Source organism: Desmodus rotundus, chromosome 3 (assembly GCF_022682495.2).
Source record: "Desmodus rotundus isolate HL8 chromosome 3, HLdesRot8A.1, whole genome shotgun sequence".
Classification (NCBI taxonomy): Eukaryota; Metazoa; Chordata; class Mammalia; order Chiroptera; family Phyllostomidae; genus Desmodus; species Desmodus rotundus.
In genome coordinates this window covers 176,264,702-176,282,342 of record NC_071389.1, presented here as the reverse complement: position 1 = coordinate 176,282,342, position 17,641 = coordinate 176,264,702, and the positions used below count along the sequence as shown (strand labels likewise).

The following is a 17,641-nucleotide window of genomic DNA, read 5'->3' as shown; positions in this document are numbered from 1 at the left end:
AGCCCCCAATTTGGAACCTGATCTGCAACCCAGGCATGTGCCCTGACCAGGAATCAAACCAGAGACCTTTTGGTCCATGGAGTGACACCCAACCCAATGAACTACACCAGTTAGGGTTAGGGAGTGGAAGGATTAAGCAAAAAGGAAAAAGGACTCATGGATACGGATAACAGTGTGGTGATTGCTGGGGATGGAGGGCTATAAGGGATCTAAATAGTAACAGAAAAAAATATAATAAAGATTTAAAAATAAAAAGAACGTTCAGGAAAGCAAGGGTCCTCCACAAGGGAAATACCTCACAGCCCTACAGTGGTTTTCTTTGTACAGTGGGAAGAGTATATTCTATTTACTATTTTCTAAGATTTATAAAATGAGTGTTTTTCATATCTAAATGAAACAAAATAAGTAAAAAATGGAAATGGCCCTTCATTCCTGACACTCACCTCTCCGATCATACCATTCCAGGTTCCATTGATTTTCTTCCCGTGCTTGCCATTGGTAACCAGGTAAAGATCATAGGTGAACTTCACAGACTTGGAAATTTTCTTAAGGATGTCAATACAGAATCCCTTGCAGCACTTTTTGATGTAACCAGGCTCCTCATCTGTTTTATTCCTAAGCAGTTAAAGAAACAACAAACAAACAAACCAAAATATAAGGTTTTATATAAGAAACAAAATAGTACCCTCTGCCATTAAAACTCCAAGCCCACTCACAGCTCAGCACAATTTACATCAGACCTAAGTAAGGGAATAAATCAGACCACAGAACTGTAATTCTCTCATTAGCTCATTGCAGTAAACCAGGTTTTCTCACAGTTCTTCCTGCTCCTTTGAAGTATAGTTACATCAGGAAAGTGCACATATCCTAAGGGTTCATTTGAATGAATTTTTACACACTGAACCCATACATTTAAACAGAAATGAAATCCAGATACGGAAAAGCTATCAGCACTTTAGAGGCCTCTCATTCTCCCTTTCAGGCATGTCCCACCCTCACCAAAAAGAACCGTTATCTTGACTTCTAAGATGTTTCTAAATCTCAAAATTTCAGGACAAGCTGGCCCCCTAAAATATATTTCAACACCAATGTAAACTTGAATCTCCCCAAACTGGAGGTCCTAGTCATTGAGAACAGGCAAGGCCAAAGAAATATTAGTATAATTAGCAGAAATTCTCCCAGGTCATGATCTGGACAGAACCAGGCATCAGACTACAGGGCTTCCAGTAATCCCTTTACTCAAGGGCAACTGCAAATCGGACACGGTGCTCAACATTCTGTGCTTCAGGTCCCAGGCCAGCCGGGGGTTACAGCCGGGTCAAATCCTACTATCCTATGCTGCCCAAAGCCACTGGGGAAGGTGCCGTACTCAGAGACTATGCGTTTTTGGCAGGGGACTGTGTTCCTCATGCAGGTTCCACTCAGAGGGTCCACACTTTCCACAATAACAAACGGAGCCTCCTCCAGCGTCACAATGCTCAGATGGTCATCCTCCTGCTCTTCTGTCTCGGGGCACATTCGCGGCCACAAGTAGTACTTCATCTGCAGGGACTTGTCCTTCCACTTCCCCACCTGCACAGGGATAAACAGAAGACTCAGAAACTTCTGGTGAAGACACAGCAGCCTCTCTTACCCTCACCCAGGAAGCCTTAAAGAAAGGCCAACAGATGCAGGCATTGTGCATAATAGAAGAATCATCTTTAGACTATATGCTCAAAATGAGGCCACCGGGCCCAAATCTAAGAAAAGTAATCTATTCATGTACTCACCTACTTACCAAACATTAAAAGAAGACCTACCATGTGCCAGGTACCTGCTAAGAACTATGGCTCAAAGAAGCATCATTCTGACTTTCATCAAGCTCACAATGAATGGCAGAGCCAGAAATATAAACAAGTGTTTACAGTGCTGTGTGGTTAAGTGCCAAAATTGAAGCCTGCACCAACCACTGGGAGGATGCCAGAGTTTCCTGCCTTGTGTGGCTGTTGTTTTTTTCTGTTTAACTATAAGAAGGAGCAGGATAGTGAGAGCAGCAAGTAGCTTTAGAAAGGTCACAGAATGACTGAAACAAATGAGCCAGAAGGATGTGTTTTGGCTTGTTAGCGAGGTCCAGTGGGAAGCCATGTGAGAATGGGGCAGATCTGAACTGGAGTAAAATGTAAGTCGGGATTGAAGAATACTGACCCAGCTTGGCTGGGGAAGGAAGTGTGGTTGGGCTGGTGATGAACGCCACAGGTCAATGCAGATATGCACCTGCCGGGATGGTGAAAGCCCCAGGTCTCTTTGTGAGCTGTCACATATGGCCACACCGGCTGTGCACCCCGACTGCAGGCAGCACCATTCATACATACACCAATGTGAAAGAGGGGTGCCCCCTGGAATCACGCTCATGGTTGTCCTGCTGCCAATCATCAGGAGAAATGTGTGGGTTCCATTATCTTTCAAAGAGCTATTCATTCCTGTTCTTATAGTAGAATCTGCATGACTTTGTTGGTGGGTTCTTGTTCTCACCCTGTCATTAAGTTTATTGAAGAAAGAGGGAACACCTTTTAATTTTCTATAACTGAACATCTTCAATTATCACAGGGAATTATGGATTGCAAGCTCTTGCATTTTCCCAGTCTATAATTTCCTCCATGCAGCAATGCAAATTAGGCCATAATGTGCGCAGGTGAGGTGCCAGGACTACAAAACTACTTAATGTATTAACTCAATGAAATGTATTCAATCAATAAGGAGCAAAAAATGGGCAGAACTTCATAAATTTTCTAGCAGGCTTAGATTAATGGGCTTAGATTTCCATATTCACACACAACCAAAATTCTCTCCCTTGTTTCTCCTTTGTCTACACTTAGGTTCTGCCCGGTGCCTCTGCAGGTGTGGTCTATACCTCCCTCCAACCTGTCTAGCAGGTGTTGCCTATTTCGAGGCCCAATTAGGCCTACACAACCATTGCCCTTCTTTTCTTGTATCCTATAACATAGGCAGTGGCTTGGTGTCCTGGGCCATCTTGTTTGGAATTAACCCTGATGCTCATCAGTTTTCTTCCAGTGTCTAAGCCATATGTCACTTCTGTGTTCAGAATTATATATAGATCCAAATGTTCGCTTTCTTGTACATGTATAGTCTTTTCTGTATTGTTGGCCCTCATTTTAGTGCAAGTCTGTTTTTCCTCTTATTGCTAAGACTACTTATTTCTAAAGCAGAAATGTTCAAATAGCTTCCCAGCCATGTGTAGATATCAATGTCTTTGGCCTGTGATTAGGGGGAGTTGGGGCTCGGGGAAGAGAAGACCCTATCCTGCAGAGCCACGATATTGGATCATCTCCATCTCCAAGCAGCTCTATTTACTCCAGTGGCCAAACTAATACTCTTCTCTGCATATTCACTGATGTGAAAAATGTTGGACAGCCCTAAAGTACCTTTTTCTTCCTTCCTTCCTTCCTTCCTTCCTTCCTTCCTTCCTTCCTTCCTTATTTCACTGACCTTATTCCTACAATAATTCCTTTGGATTTTTTTCCTTTTATACCCAAATTATTCTCCTCCATCTTTGTTGCTATTAGCCTAGCCCAGTAGTCCAACAGCCCATTCTGGGATTATTGCAGGCAACTTCAAACCTCACATAAGGTTTCTCCTAGAGGAAATGTTGCCAGATGGCTCTTCCTAAAACATCACTACATCGTATGACACCAACTCAAAAATTCCAACAACCTTCCGTCACCTCAGGATTGGGTCCAAACTTCTCATCTAGGTCTGTATATTGAGCCTAATCTACCTTGATACAGTTAACTTCACTATTTCGAAACATGAATCCTTTGTTCAAGTTGGAAAAGTAAGTTATTAGTATTGGGGGCTGACATAGGTTAATCAGGAACAGGTTTCAATAAGCTAGTTGCATTTTCTGTTCTGATAGACTTCCTATATCTGTGAAACAAAAATGCTGCAGACAAAGCATTTTGGCAAAGTTTTTCATGACACCCTTATGAACAAGGTGAAATATAACAGATTATTATATACTTTGCTAGACTTCAAAGGAGTATAAAATCCTGTTTGAAAAAGATTAATTAATTAATTAATTGATTAATTAATTTATTTTTAGAAAGAGGGGAAGAGAGGGAGAAAAGCATCAATGTGTGGTTGCCTCTCACGTGGCCCCCACTGCGGACCGGGCCCACAACCCAGGCATGTGCCCTGACTGGCGACCCTTTCATTCACAGCCCGAGCTCAATCCACTGAGTGATACCAGCCAGGGCCAAAAAAAAAAAAAAGGTCTTTAATGAATCAATGCCAACACTGAAAGAGGTCTGTAGTGACATGTCAGGGAGCGCTGTTCTTAGAGGTGGCCTGTATGGTGTTTTGGAAAACAAATAGAAGTCATGATCACAAGCCTGCAGATGCAAAGCTCGGCAGAACAGAAGACACACTGCACCTCAGAGTCAAGGTTGGAAGCAATATGAATTAAATGGCTTAACAGAGTGAACCAACCGGCGTATGGAATGAAATTTAACAGTATTTATACTTAAAGTCTAGCATTTAGATTTTTAAAAAGCAATCGCACAGTACTGAAAGGAGACACTGGGATTTACAGCAGACCACACAAGGTATGGCAATAACAAATGGTATATTTCTAGACTTACAGTGTGGAGCACATGGGATGAGAGGAGGGCATAGATGATCGCACCCTGCTCTGTGTTCCTCATACCACAGCTGGCAAATGAGGTTCTCATCCTGTAATTCTACGATCAACTGATTCTTCTTTACTGTATCATTCATTAACCCAATGATAATCTGTTCATGCAGTCCCCTCTAGCACACTCTTCCCCAACTTCCTGTCAAGCTAGCTGGATCATGTTCCTGCTTCACTTCAATGCAATTCAACCAACAACAGCACACCAAATTTGTGCCAGGTACACTGGTGGTATGCTAGAGATAACTGTATCAGGTAGCATTAACTGAGGGCTTAGTATGTGCAAATCACTGAACACATCTAGTAATCTCCCTCATCATCCACCAAACCTGTGAGATGGAGATTGCTGTTTCATTTCTCACTTTACACAGCAGAACAGAGGGGTTCAATGACTTACTTGCTCAGTCTTGAGGTGAGTGAGTGCAGCGTCGGGATATGAGGCTGAACGGGCTAGCTCCAGAGCTTGGGCTCCTACCCACCACACAGTATTGCTTCTGTGGCAATGAAAGAAGACACATTCCCTGTCCTCCAAGGACAGTCTAGTGGAGCAAGACATTATCTATTGATAATAATATCAAGTTAGGCTTTGGTAATTACCCTAATAAAAGGTTTAATTAAAGTACTCTGAGAGTCAGAGTGGAAGTGATTATTTCAGAAGGGGTCAGGGCTAAGCTTGATGAAGATCGTTATCTTTGAGCTGGGCCTTGAAATGTAAACAACAGCTCATCAGGTGAAGAGTGCTTCATCCAGGAAGGCAACAGCAAGAGCAACACTGCAGTTCTACAGCTGCTTGATGCAAAGACCAAAGATGTTCCTTCACAGCTGAAAGCTATGGTATGTGTGGACAAATGGTCTAGCTCAGTTCTCCTCTTCATTAAAGACCTGATCACTCTAGCCAATCTCTATCACTCTTAAGAGCCAATTGGATCGTACTCATCTCTCCCCAACTTACTGGCATCAGGTTGGTAGCTTGAAACTGACAGTGGGCACCATGAAACAGAACAAATCAGGGCTTCCTGTCTGCACCACTGCCTCCAGTTGTTCTTAAACATTCACCAGCTCCCCTCTATCCAGAGTTACCAAATCATTCATTATTTCATGATAGATACTACTTTATTTAGTGACTCTTTAACTTTAAGATATCTTGTCTCCTAAACTAAATTCTAAACATGCCCCTAAGTGTTTCTGTGATCATGGACACATTTCTCTTGATAACACTCTCTGAGCCTCTGTGTGCACGTTCATAAAATAAGGGAGTGAGTTCTAAGGTGTCTTCCACATAATCTCGTGATCCCAGGATCTCTTTAGGACAGAGGGTTTCTACTGCACTCCATCCAATTAGAGCCGGTAAAAAGAAAGGTGTTCTTAGTGGTTAACTCCTGAAGGAAGGGAAGTGTATGTTGTTTTTTATACAAAAGACTAGCTTGTCATAAGTCACGACTTTTTGTTGTAATTTCTTCATGGATTATTGCAGTGAGGAGGCAAGTTAACAAATTCCTTGGAATTTAAAAGGAGAACCGGTTTTGAAAAAAATCTTCTATGAATATCAGATTCGCAATGCCAACACAGAGTGCTCATGGTAAAGAACATGTTTAGCCACCTCAGATTAGTTACCTCAACTTTTTTATGGAGCAAGTCAGTTAGAAATAAATGAACAACTAAAATTAAATAAAATAGGGACTATTTATGTAAGAGAATGAGGTATGTTTTAAGCAATTCTTTATTTAAGGGGGAGGGAGTATAGTGAAAATATTATAAATGAGAAAGCTTTTAAAAGTGATGAAGAATAGGAAATGGAAAAGGGGGAGCCTGAGACACAAAGAAAAAATCATGAATGCTTTTCTAGGATGTTTCAACTCATGTGAGTATATAATGCTGGAAATGCAGAGAGTAGTAGGAAATGAGGTTAACAGGAGATCTTTCAGTGAAAATTCAATGAGAAAAACTGAATGAAGAAGTTATAGTCACAATTAAAGTATGATCAGGAAGAAGAAAACCTTAAGAAATAACGAAGAAAGTGGCTGTAAAGTACTCTGAATTCCTTAGAGATAAGCACTAAACAAACATCATTATCACAAGCACATTTAACAACATCTGTCTATAAAAAATGCAGTTATCTGTCATACTAACATTTAAACAGATCTCTTGAGAGCTGAAATCATCTTTCTCAAGAGAAAAAGGATCTCTGATTAGTTTTCTCAGAAAAGCATGGAGCCATTTTAGGGTTTCTGGTTTGGTTCTCTCGGTACAAGCTGAACACCTGCTCAGCCAGGGATCTCTCCTCCGAAGGACGTCTGCCTCACAACCCTAGCGCACACTGTCCCCTAAGCCTTCCCTTATGAAAATTCAAGAGAACCAATCTGTGGTGATCTCAGACTTCAAAGTCTTTCTGGGAAAGTAACAAATTTCCTCCGTTACTGGCAATGAAACTGGCACCAAATAGCGCCCTGACAAGGCCATCCGTAAGAAAAGACCACAGGGACAGTATGCTTTCTGAAAGCCCCTGTGTTTGTCCGTCCTGTCCATGAATGTCCGTCTCATCGTGGGGAAGAGCGAGGGGCCCTGGCAGGACAAGGCTGCTGTGAATGCTGCTGCAGTTCTTGCACAGAGAGCAAAGGACATCAGTCCCCCCAGGCTTCCTCTCTCATCTGCACAGAAAGTCTTTTTTTTTAAGATCCTGGAATAAAAGCACTTATTAGATCCTCTTTAGACATCAAAGGTTATTTTTCAAAAATTGAAGCATTTTTATTTCTTGCCTGAGATGACATGTGGACCTAACACTAAACACTTGCTGCTTATTTTAAGCCTTCATCTGACTTGGAAAATGCAAAATTTGAAACTACATGTAATTTTCCTGGGCGAACTGAAGGGACAGGCAGAGGCTCTGCAAGGCAGCCCGTATCTGCATGCCACCCGTCCCACAGTGGTGTCACAGCACACGGCTGACCTGGGCTGGCCACGTGTTGGTGTTGCTGGTGCTCAGGCCCAAGACTCCCAACAGAGCAGGATAGGGGGGCACTCCCATCCTCCCATCTCTCCTCCCCTGGAGCTGCACAACTTAGCTCTGAGGACCTTTAAAGGTTGGGTGCCTGAACTTCATTTTGCTCAGCCTTTACTTTTCCGTACCCATCCTCCCCATCCCTTGTATGGCTATTGATTCTCTATACTCATACAAAATACATTTGCATACGTATGAAGAAGGGGATATGTGTGTGCATATATGTGTATGTTTTTACAAAATCGGATCATGATATACACATGTCTCTGTAACTTGCTTGTCCCCACTTAAGTATACATCATGGGCTTTCTTCCAATTCAACAGATGGCAGATCTAATTCCTTTTAAAGTAGTTGGACAGTAGTCCATTATAATGAATGTGCCTCAATTTATTTAGTCCTATTCTTACTGATAAATATTTACAATATTTCAGAAAATAATTAACTAAAATGAATAATACATATTTTGGTATTTTCCAAGCATCAATAGCTAATAATGAAATAGCAGAATAGGACGATATTTATGTTTTTCAATGTTCTTGATGTTGCCAGAACACTTTACCAAAGATGTACAGCAGCTGAAATTTCTATCAGCAAAGCACAAGAGGGCTCCTGCTCACATTCTCACCAGCATTGGACTTTTCTCACTGTTAAACATTTGCCAAGCTGAGAAATAAAAAGTGGTACCTAATGGCTCTCATTTTCATCTCCTTGATTTGCACTGAGCTGGAGCACCTCTGCACATCCGTTTGCCTTTTAGATTTCCTCTCATATCCTCTAGTCACATCTCTCACCCATCTTCTATTGGATTATTTGTCTTTCTCGTCTCCTCCTAGGGACCAGGTGCAGCATGAGAGGCACACTGCATCTGTCAGATATGCTTGAAATACCGTTTTCACTCAGAGATTCGTCTCCTGACTATTTTTGGTATCTTTTATGCACAAAATTTTACTTGTACTTCTTTCTTGTCAAGTAAAATATGTCTTTTTATATAGAATCTTTGGTTTCTTACCTCACTTAAAAAAAAATCTACCCCACTCTCAAACTGCTCTTTGTCCTTACTTGTGCATAGAGCTGTTTCTGTGTCGTGTGTGACCGACACACAGCCTAGCTTTCTGCATGTACACAGTCTTCCCTCTGTCAGCCCCTCCCATGTTTTTCCAACACTCTGGGTCCTTCTCTCTCTTTTCAGGCCTCATCACTTCCATGGTGCTGTCCCTGGAAGCTCTATTTGATCTTCTGTAATCATTTTGTGGGTCAACGGCTCCCACTAAAATGTTAGCTGTAGTTGATATACAAATCCTGTCTCCGAATGTCTCTAAGCACGCAAGGGCAGGGACTATATTATTTTATCTCTTTTTGTCCCTTATACGGGAGTGAACAGGTGTGCTCTCAGTAATTATTGACTGATGTCACTGAGGGGAGAATACACCATACACTCCACAAAATCTCCACTAGACATCACTCAAGTGTTCTTTCAAGAAAAGGCCACAGGATGTAAAGTCTGCCTCATGTCCTGCCTCTTCAGCCATCCAGATTACAAACGGCCCCGGATGGACTCGGTTCCATGTGGATCTGCTGCACCGAATATCTAACCAGGCCGCGGGCGCAGCCTGATGCGCCTTCTCCTAACCTTTCGCATACTCGGTACTGTTTAGAAATAACGTCCACATCCAAATTTGATCCACGACTGCCTGGGCCTTTTACTGCTTCGGCACTTACCAAGCTGGGGACTGGTGGCTCTGGGAAAATCCACAGCAAGGAAGCCCATCCAGTCCTTTTGCCTGTAACCCGTGTGGCTCTCCCAGTGACACTAGGTCATCGGTTATCACTTCAGGCCTCAGCAGCTCTCCCTGGTGGACTCTTGCCTCTCTGAGAGAGTCTGGTTGGCCACCGGGGGCTGTTCGACTCCACTGCTGCTGACGGCCTTCACTCCCTGAGGGACCCCCGTTCTCCAGTTGCTTCTCCCTCCTCATCTCCTGCCCTGCAGAGGGCGAGGATGGGAAACTGGTGAGCTGAAGCAGAATCTGGCGCTGGAATAAAAGCGGCTAAATCCCTCAGCACCAGGGGACAGGTATGGTCATTTCAGATACCACCACAAACAGAGGGGTGATAATAGAGAGTAACTGTAGCTGTTATGGGCCAGGTATGTCACACAGAATTATGGTTTTTCATTGTCACCAACTTTCCAAAAGACACGTATGTTACGCCCAGAAGACAGACAAATGAAACCAAGGCTCACTGGGAAGTCAGGATTTTATCTTTGATCTCTTTGCCTCTAAAAGCCCGTGTTTCTTTCACATGCCATGTTGGTAACAGAATACTTCTGACCTCCTTAGTACTTACAATACTGTGATCTGAGAAGTCGTTTTTAGCTCTGTAGCCTCCCACCCTCACGCCAGCCTCCCAGAAACTGCAATTGACGGTTGTATCCAAAGGCTTCGGAACAAGTGGCAACCGAAGTCCACATGGAGGCCACACAGGCAGGATGGCAGCAGGTGGCAGTAGGAGTCAGGGTGGTGACAAGATGTGTGGCCTTGGTGAGTTACTTCATCTCTCTGTGCCTAGTATATATTAGTTTTAGGCAGGCATGTGCTATTTTTCTCCTCCTTTCCCCCCTCCTGGTTATTACTGTGACTCCCACTATTGAAAACATCAGTGCAATGTCCATGTGCCTAACTTCCTCCCAAAAACATAGTTGTTTTTTTGCAAGTGCCAGGGAGGAAATACTGGAAAAATTCCAACTTCTCCAACTTTTAACTCAATTCATTTTAAAATATCAGTGTAAGCTCCATGCAGTTCTTTTAGCTTCATGCAACATTTCCATTCAGGTGAAAGTAAAAACCGAAATCACAAAAAATAAAAATGCTACAACCCTTTTACATTTACCAAAGGCCCTGAACTGAGTCCCACTGAGCCAGGTGCTCTCTCTCTCCATAAACCCCTTGCTGGGGCAGGATGGAAGTTTCCTGTAGGCCAGAGCACTTTGTAAACAGTTTACTAAACGGGCTCAGAAAGGCTGAAAGATTCAACATGTTTTCCTCCCAAGCTCTCAATTCCCATCCTTGGACAGAAATACATGGAGTCCCATTCTAGGACTTAGATGAGCTCGATTACTGAGAGCTGAGCTCAACTTCTCTGATCTACCTTCTTCCAAAAATGACCCCTCCTCTCGAACACCAAAACTGAGTCCTGAACCATCTCCTGGGACATGCAGGCAGAGACCCCTTGAACTTGCTCTGAATAAACTTCCTCCTATATCGCAGAGCTGTGGCTGTGTGTGCAACATGCCCAAGGCTTCTGCTTGCTCCAGAACACAGCTTGGCGGGGATGCTGATGAACTGACTGATGGATGTGGGTGGGCTCTAGGGGTGCTATTATAATCTGTTTTGGGGATCTGGGTCACAGGCTTTGGTCACTGACACTGCGTATCACCAGCTTCTCATTACTCCCTACCTTCATCCTCAAATGACAAGTTGTCAGGGTAGAGCAAAGGTGCATGGCGCCTGACCATTCTGAATGTGACTTCCTGGATCTGTGTGCTGGGTTGGCAAGGTCTTCACTAGTTTATGTATATATGTATGAATTTATGTATGTGTACATGGTACGTGCTATGTATGTATATATTCATTCATTCACTCCACTACTTTATTCTACTTTGTCATATTAGTAAAGTACATAGGCTTTCAAGTCTGAAAGGCCTAATTTGAATTCTGGCTTTGGTTGTGTGTGACTATGGACAAGTTACCCTAAGCTTTTGAATTCGGTGTTGTACATGCCTGCTGTTTTTTTTCTACCGAACAGCCATCCTCTCTCTTGATAGCTAGTACTCTCTCCTCCATGCCTTTTCTTAGCTCAGTCTCTCCTTCTTTTGTGAACTGCTCCTTCCTCAACTCCCACCACATGGTCCTGTGGAAGCTGTTGTGTTATTACAGCTCCTAGTCCATCCCTAACCCAGCCACAGCTGAGTGTTTGAGGGCCGGGGCACCTGACCTGCTGGGTAAGATCCCTGGGAATTTGGCCTCATAACCAAAAAGAACGTTAAGTCAGTCTCACCCCTTACCTTAAGCTATAATATGTAAAGTTCACAGGTTCTTTTGTACCCTATGGAGGAAACTGGCCAATGGAGAGACAGAAGGATGAAGCCAGTGGCCAGAGACAATCATATGCAGTGAGAGTGAGCAAGAGAAATGACAGCATCAAAGTTCTGGCTTGTGGCTATTCTGGAGGCTCAGCCGTATTTCTGTTCTGGGTTCTGGTGAGATAGTCCAGTATCTTCATATTAAATTTGCCTCTTTGCATAAGCTAGTTCAAGTTGGGTGTCTATTCTTTATAATCAAAGCAGCCCTCATAATGCACTTTATCTCATCTATAAATGGCAATAGATAATAATCATAACTATATTCATGGGGTTTTGGTAGAAAATTAAATGAAATAGTGCACATAAACACTTTGTGAAATGCCTGGGATGTGGTACGCACTGAGTAAATGACAGTGATTGTGGTGGTATTCATCATCAACTTTCTGAGAACACATCAGGTGCCAAGAAGTTGGCTGGGTCACCAGTGATAGGCAGGTTCCACAGCCATTCTTTAACAGGTGCCTCCCTGCATGGGGCCAAGGGAAGGAGAAGCAGGAGGTCTCCCCTCAGGCTCTCAGAGTCTTTGTTTAGGCGGATCCAACCAGCTAGAGTTTCTGTTGTCAAGTCCAACAGTGACTTGTGGCTGCACACCCTACCACCCAGCCCCCAGGCCTTGTGGGGATCACTTGGATAGTCACAGTGTTTATAGCTGCAACCAGTCTCACTTGGTGGGTCACTTGGTTCCTCTTCGCACGTGGCTCACATGCCGGGCCTGGTCATTTCCACGTCTCCTGTCTGCCTTTCTACTCCTATGCACCCCGTTACAAAACTTTTCCCGAGATTAAGAGCTCAGAACCAGAAGGTTCCTCTAGGATCCCTGTGAGAGTCCCCAAGTCAAGCAAGTGACTTGAACCCAGGCAATCTGACACACCAGGGCCTTTGCTTTTCACCTCTCCTTTATGGACTCAAATATTAGATGACATATAAGAACAGTGTCACACATGTACTAATAATTCTCAATAAATGACCCAGAATCGCCCACCCGTGCTGTTCTCCTGAGGCAGCCCCACGTGCTGGGCCTGTCATAGCACTAGTGGTCCCCGGGTCCAGGGCAGCAGGAGGATGAAAGGCATAAAATGGAAGCAGCACCACCCACTAGAAGTCACCGTGTTATCATGGAAGTCCCGTGGGAGCCAGAAGTGACCATACTTCTCCTCAAAACAATGCCTACTGGAATGATCGCAGCTCACTCTGGATTTTGCCTCCTGATGAGTCTTATCACATCCTCCTCATGATCCTCCTCTGAGTTTTAAAAGCATGTATGTACGTTCACTAAACCGAACAACCCCACAAGGAAAATCGGTTCTTATGTAAACTTTCAGGAGCTGGAAAAAGTGGCCAGGACTGGAGCGGGCACGCATCCGCATCCGGTGCGACTGTGGAGGCTGCGTGTGACCCTGCAGCGTGCTCATGCACAAGGGCCGAACGAAAGTAATGGGAGACGTTGTGAAAAAGGAACGTTGAATAAGTGTAATGACGGTGTTTTCCAGACCACAAATCTGAATGTAAACTCTGATGATTATGAATGTGTTTTCAGGGACAACGAAGCAGCGTAGTCGAGAGCATGATCACCTAGGAAATCCAAGGCATAAGGTTGTGAATATATATGAAAAGAAACAAGGCATAAACATTGAAAATGCACATAAAAATTACTGAGGCAACAAGGGAGCACAAAGAGAAGGGGTCAAAGTCATTGGAAATACATCATAATTTAGAAAGACTAGACCACAGAGAAAAAAAAGTCATAAAAGATATGATGTGTGTCCAAGAAGGAACCTCATAGAATTCCTAGAATAGTTTCCTCACACCTCACTGAGGCCATGCAAAAGAGCACTGACTCCCTAATAATAACAGTCATTCTAGGGTTCCCTGGCATCTGCCACCTGTCCCTAGCCAGAAAAGGTCAATATTGTGGACAAGCATACCTGTTAAGTATGTAGAAAATAGTTTTCCTGGAATATCCTAGACTATGCTCTCCCAAACTAGGATATAAAATCATTCCTTTTTATCATCGAAATTTCTTCCCCCAGCTTTGTAGGGTATAAATGGCAGAAAAGATCTCACGCTGATTTGCATTCTTAGATAGTTTATCTCTTGTCTGGATTTCTGGATTACTAACTAATTGGCTTCTACACCTCCATTCTTATCTTTCTCCAGCTCATCCTCCACTTGGCCCCAACAGCGATCACTTAAAAATAGAGATCTGACCTCTTCCCAACGGTTCTCAAGACCTGTCAGTGTCTGCTTGTTCACCTACAGAAGTGTCTAACCTCCTGGAAGAGTATACGTTTGTTCCCCACACTTTCTCTCCCTCCTTCCCTTCCTCTTTCCCTCTCTTCTCCGTCCCATCTCTCCTTCTTCCTTTCCTCTCCTGCCTTTCTGCTTTCTTTTTTCTGGCCTCTTTAGGATTCCTAGACTTTAACTGATAACAACACACTATGCTGTTTCTTCCGTGAATGTCTTTACTCATGTCGGAATTTCCTATTTTAAATCCCTGCTCTTCTAGATGGCACCCACTCAACAAGTTAAGATTCAGCTCATGTAGAATCTATTCCAAGAACCCTTTCCTCACACACCCTCAGGCTGGGTTAAGGAGTTAGATATCCTTCTTCGGTGCCTCCCAAATACCTTGTGCATATCTCAATCACTGAACTTGCCACAGTATGCTATATTTAATTGCTTATGTGTCCGGCCTCCTCCAGTAGACTATGAGTTCCTCCATGGCAGGGACTGGACATTATTTTTCATGTTCCTAATGCCTAGCATAGGGAATAGTACCACAATGGGCACGCAGTAAATGTTAAACAAATGAGTAAATGGGATTTCAAAAGGAGAACCGACTCTGGGAGATCATAATAGATAATAGTGATTCTATTAGTAACACTAGTAAATATTTATTGAGCATTTACTAGGTGTTTGTCAGGAACCATGCTAAGCAAAGCACACGCATTATCAAATTTAACTGTCGGAACAGTCTTATAAGGTAGATATTTTTATATCCATTGATAGTAGGTTATATGAGTAGGTTATATGATTCACACACCCCAGTATCCATGCCCTTATATAGTTCCCCCTTCACTGACTCTGGGTTTAGCCTTGTGACTTGCTCTGGCCAACAGGATAGCAAAAACTGTGACATATGTAGAGACTCGATGAGTGACACTGCATTGGACCTTGCCTTCCTAGAATGGTGCTGACACCTCTGAAAAAACCTTGGCCATCCTCCTGAAGGATGAGCCAATGTGCAGCTGCGGCATGACCCCACGTGGACCAACCCAAGAAGCACCCAGTTTACCCCAACTCAAACTGCTGACCCAAAGAATTATGAATAACAATTATAGGAGTGGTTTCAAGCCACTAAGCAGAGGTTAACTAAAATATATCCATCTTGGGAAAGGGTTACATATATCAGGCCAAACCAAGGAAGAAGAGAAGCAACAAGACAAATGGAGATAGAATTAGAAGACAAAACAGCACAACATTCTTCATAGCTCTTTAACATAAATAAGTACAGTGCTGACGTAAGTCCTTCTTAATTGTAGTACTGTTGAAATAGTGCTAAATATAGAGCTGGAGGTTCTGAATTTCAGGCCCAGCCTTACCACTGACAAGTTCTGTGAATCTGATAAATCGCTTAACCTCTTAGAATCTGAGTTTGTTTATCAGCAAAGTGGAGAGATATGTATGTATGTATGTGTATGTATATTTTACTACTACTAGTCTCACAAGGCTAATAGGAGAATCAAGTGTATATCACACTGTCTAAATGTAAATATTAATGTTGTTCATATTAGTTGATGAGTTTGGGTTACAACAATTACTAACAATTTACCCATGAACCCACAAAAGCTGGTGGGATAGTGAGGGAGGATATGATAGAAATCCAGGAGTTAAGTTGTCACCTTGTTTCCATGGATCAAATCATGTTTCTTTAATAGTTATTTCAACACCTTTAGCTTCAGTGGTATCTTATCATTTTCTTTTATAAGGTGCTCTTGAGATATCTTGTGTAACTCTTTTTTTTTTTTTTTCAGTGTTTATAATCTATTTGCACATCACCCGTTTCAGGTCAGGGGAACAGCTGCTCTCAACACAAGAGTACTAAGTCAAGAGTGTGAAGACTAGGTCAGACTCTGACTCGAACCAGCCCTGGACCACGTCCTTTAACCTTGACGAGCCTGATTCTCTATCTGTAAGTTACAAGGGTAACAACATTCACCAAACTCCCCATTGGGGTTCATGAGCGACCAATGCGATAATGTATGTGGTTGTATCTTGAAAAATGAAGTGTTGTATCTACTCCCTGCACAAAGGCAAGGTAGAATAAATGCTCCCATTCAGCAAAAAATACGCAGTGTATAGAGGTATCTCTTTATTTAGTGTTATTTATACTGCCGATGGGCCAGACACTGGGCCAAGTGGTAGGTTTTGCAGGGGGGGGAATGGGGAATGGCATTTTGAGATGTGAGTTAAGTTGCCTGTGGTCACATTATTAATAAACGGCTAAATTGGATTCAAATCCTTATCTGCCTCCCTCTTAAGCCTGGGCTTCTTGTATGATGCTGGGAAGCCTCCAAATGGAAACTTTTCAGCCTGTAGGAGAGCAAAATTACTGGCCATTAAACGGGGTCACCAGCTTGTGGCTAAAGAAACAGATGATGAAAAAAGTGCTGGAGGAAAAATGTCTGTTTACAAATACAGCTTAATTAATTAGTCAACTCAGATGAGGCCAAAGAGGCGGATTTCCAGATGCCTGACGTGGAGAATTAATTAGCAGAAAAGCACAAGTCCTCAGCCTGGGATTCCTCTCCAGACACATGGTAGAATTAAATTGATACTAAATTTCCACAGTGCCCCTCACCTTAACTAGATTGCTCCTCAACTGAACTGAAATAACTTTATTGAAAAAAAAAAGAAACTAACTAAAACCTTACTGAGCATAAAGTGAAAAGGATCCACCAAAGGAAGCTTCAAGTGCAGTCCGGGAAAGAAGGTACAGAAGTTCCCAGTGCTTCTAGTTCTAGCTACAAAGGGTCAGAATAAGATTCAAGTGAAGTCAGGTTATACCCCACTAACACTTGGAAATTACAATGTGAAACCACTGAGGTAAACAAAGTAGAAAACCAAAGCAACAACATCCGAATTCTTACCAGGCAAAGCCACCTGCTACACTTCCCCTTTCCTCATGGCTGCCGTGGAAGTGCCTGGGAAAGCCAGTGTCCATGCCGAAGCCTCAGCTTCCTAGTTCACTTTGCTTCTTAAAGGATCCAACATTATTTAGGGAGCAGAGCAGTCCCGTCCCCTGAGTTACTTGTTATAAATATGAAGTGGGTGTGAAATCTGTAGGCATCCCAACAAAATGGGGTGGGGCCAGCCTAGGAGAATAAACCACTTGGAGCCAGTATTAAATGAAATGTGTACTGTTCCAGTTCCCGTGTGACTTTGCCTCAAAGTCACTTTCCAGGAATGGATACGTTCTCTGCTTCCACAGCTAACATTTTCTGCGGGTTCTAAAAGCACTCGTAATTTGTTGTTTGTGTTTTTATCAGTGAATTTCCATGTATTCTGCAGTTGTTTGGGACCTGTCCTCTGCCTAATTAAGCAGAGGAAGTTAATGAGGTATGACGTGACTTTGTGCCACATGGCAAACAGAATACAATGTGCATAGAGAGAAGTAAGTGAGGGGTCAGGGCAGAGTCAGGTGAGACTTGAGGGCCGGAGGCGGGAGCCTGGGCACTGGGCAGAGGAACAGCAGTCAATATGGGATCCCCCTACAGCAGAGCGGTGGTCCAACAGGCTCTCAGGTGTGGAAGTGAT

General features: G+C 43.1%; 1 protein-coding gene across 1 annotated transcript in view; it reads right to left on the bottom strand.

The window, feature by feature from the left end:
• The window catches only part of GRIN2B (glutamate ionotropic receptor NMDA type subunit 2B), a 400,196-nt gene that overhangs the window by 47,396 nt on the left and 335,159 nt on the right, over window positions 1-17,641 (bottom strand). The window contains exons 5-6 of the mRNA XM_053921780.2: window positions 1,370-1,572; window positions 444-615 (exon numbers count right to left, since the gene is read on the bottom strand). Coding sequence (XP_053777755.1) covers window positions 444-615; window positions 1,370-1,572 — 375 coding nt within the window. The remainder of the gene's footprint in view (window positions 1-443; window positions 616-1,369; window positions 1,573-17,641) is intronic.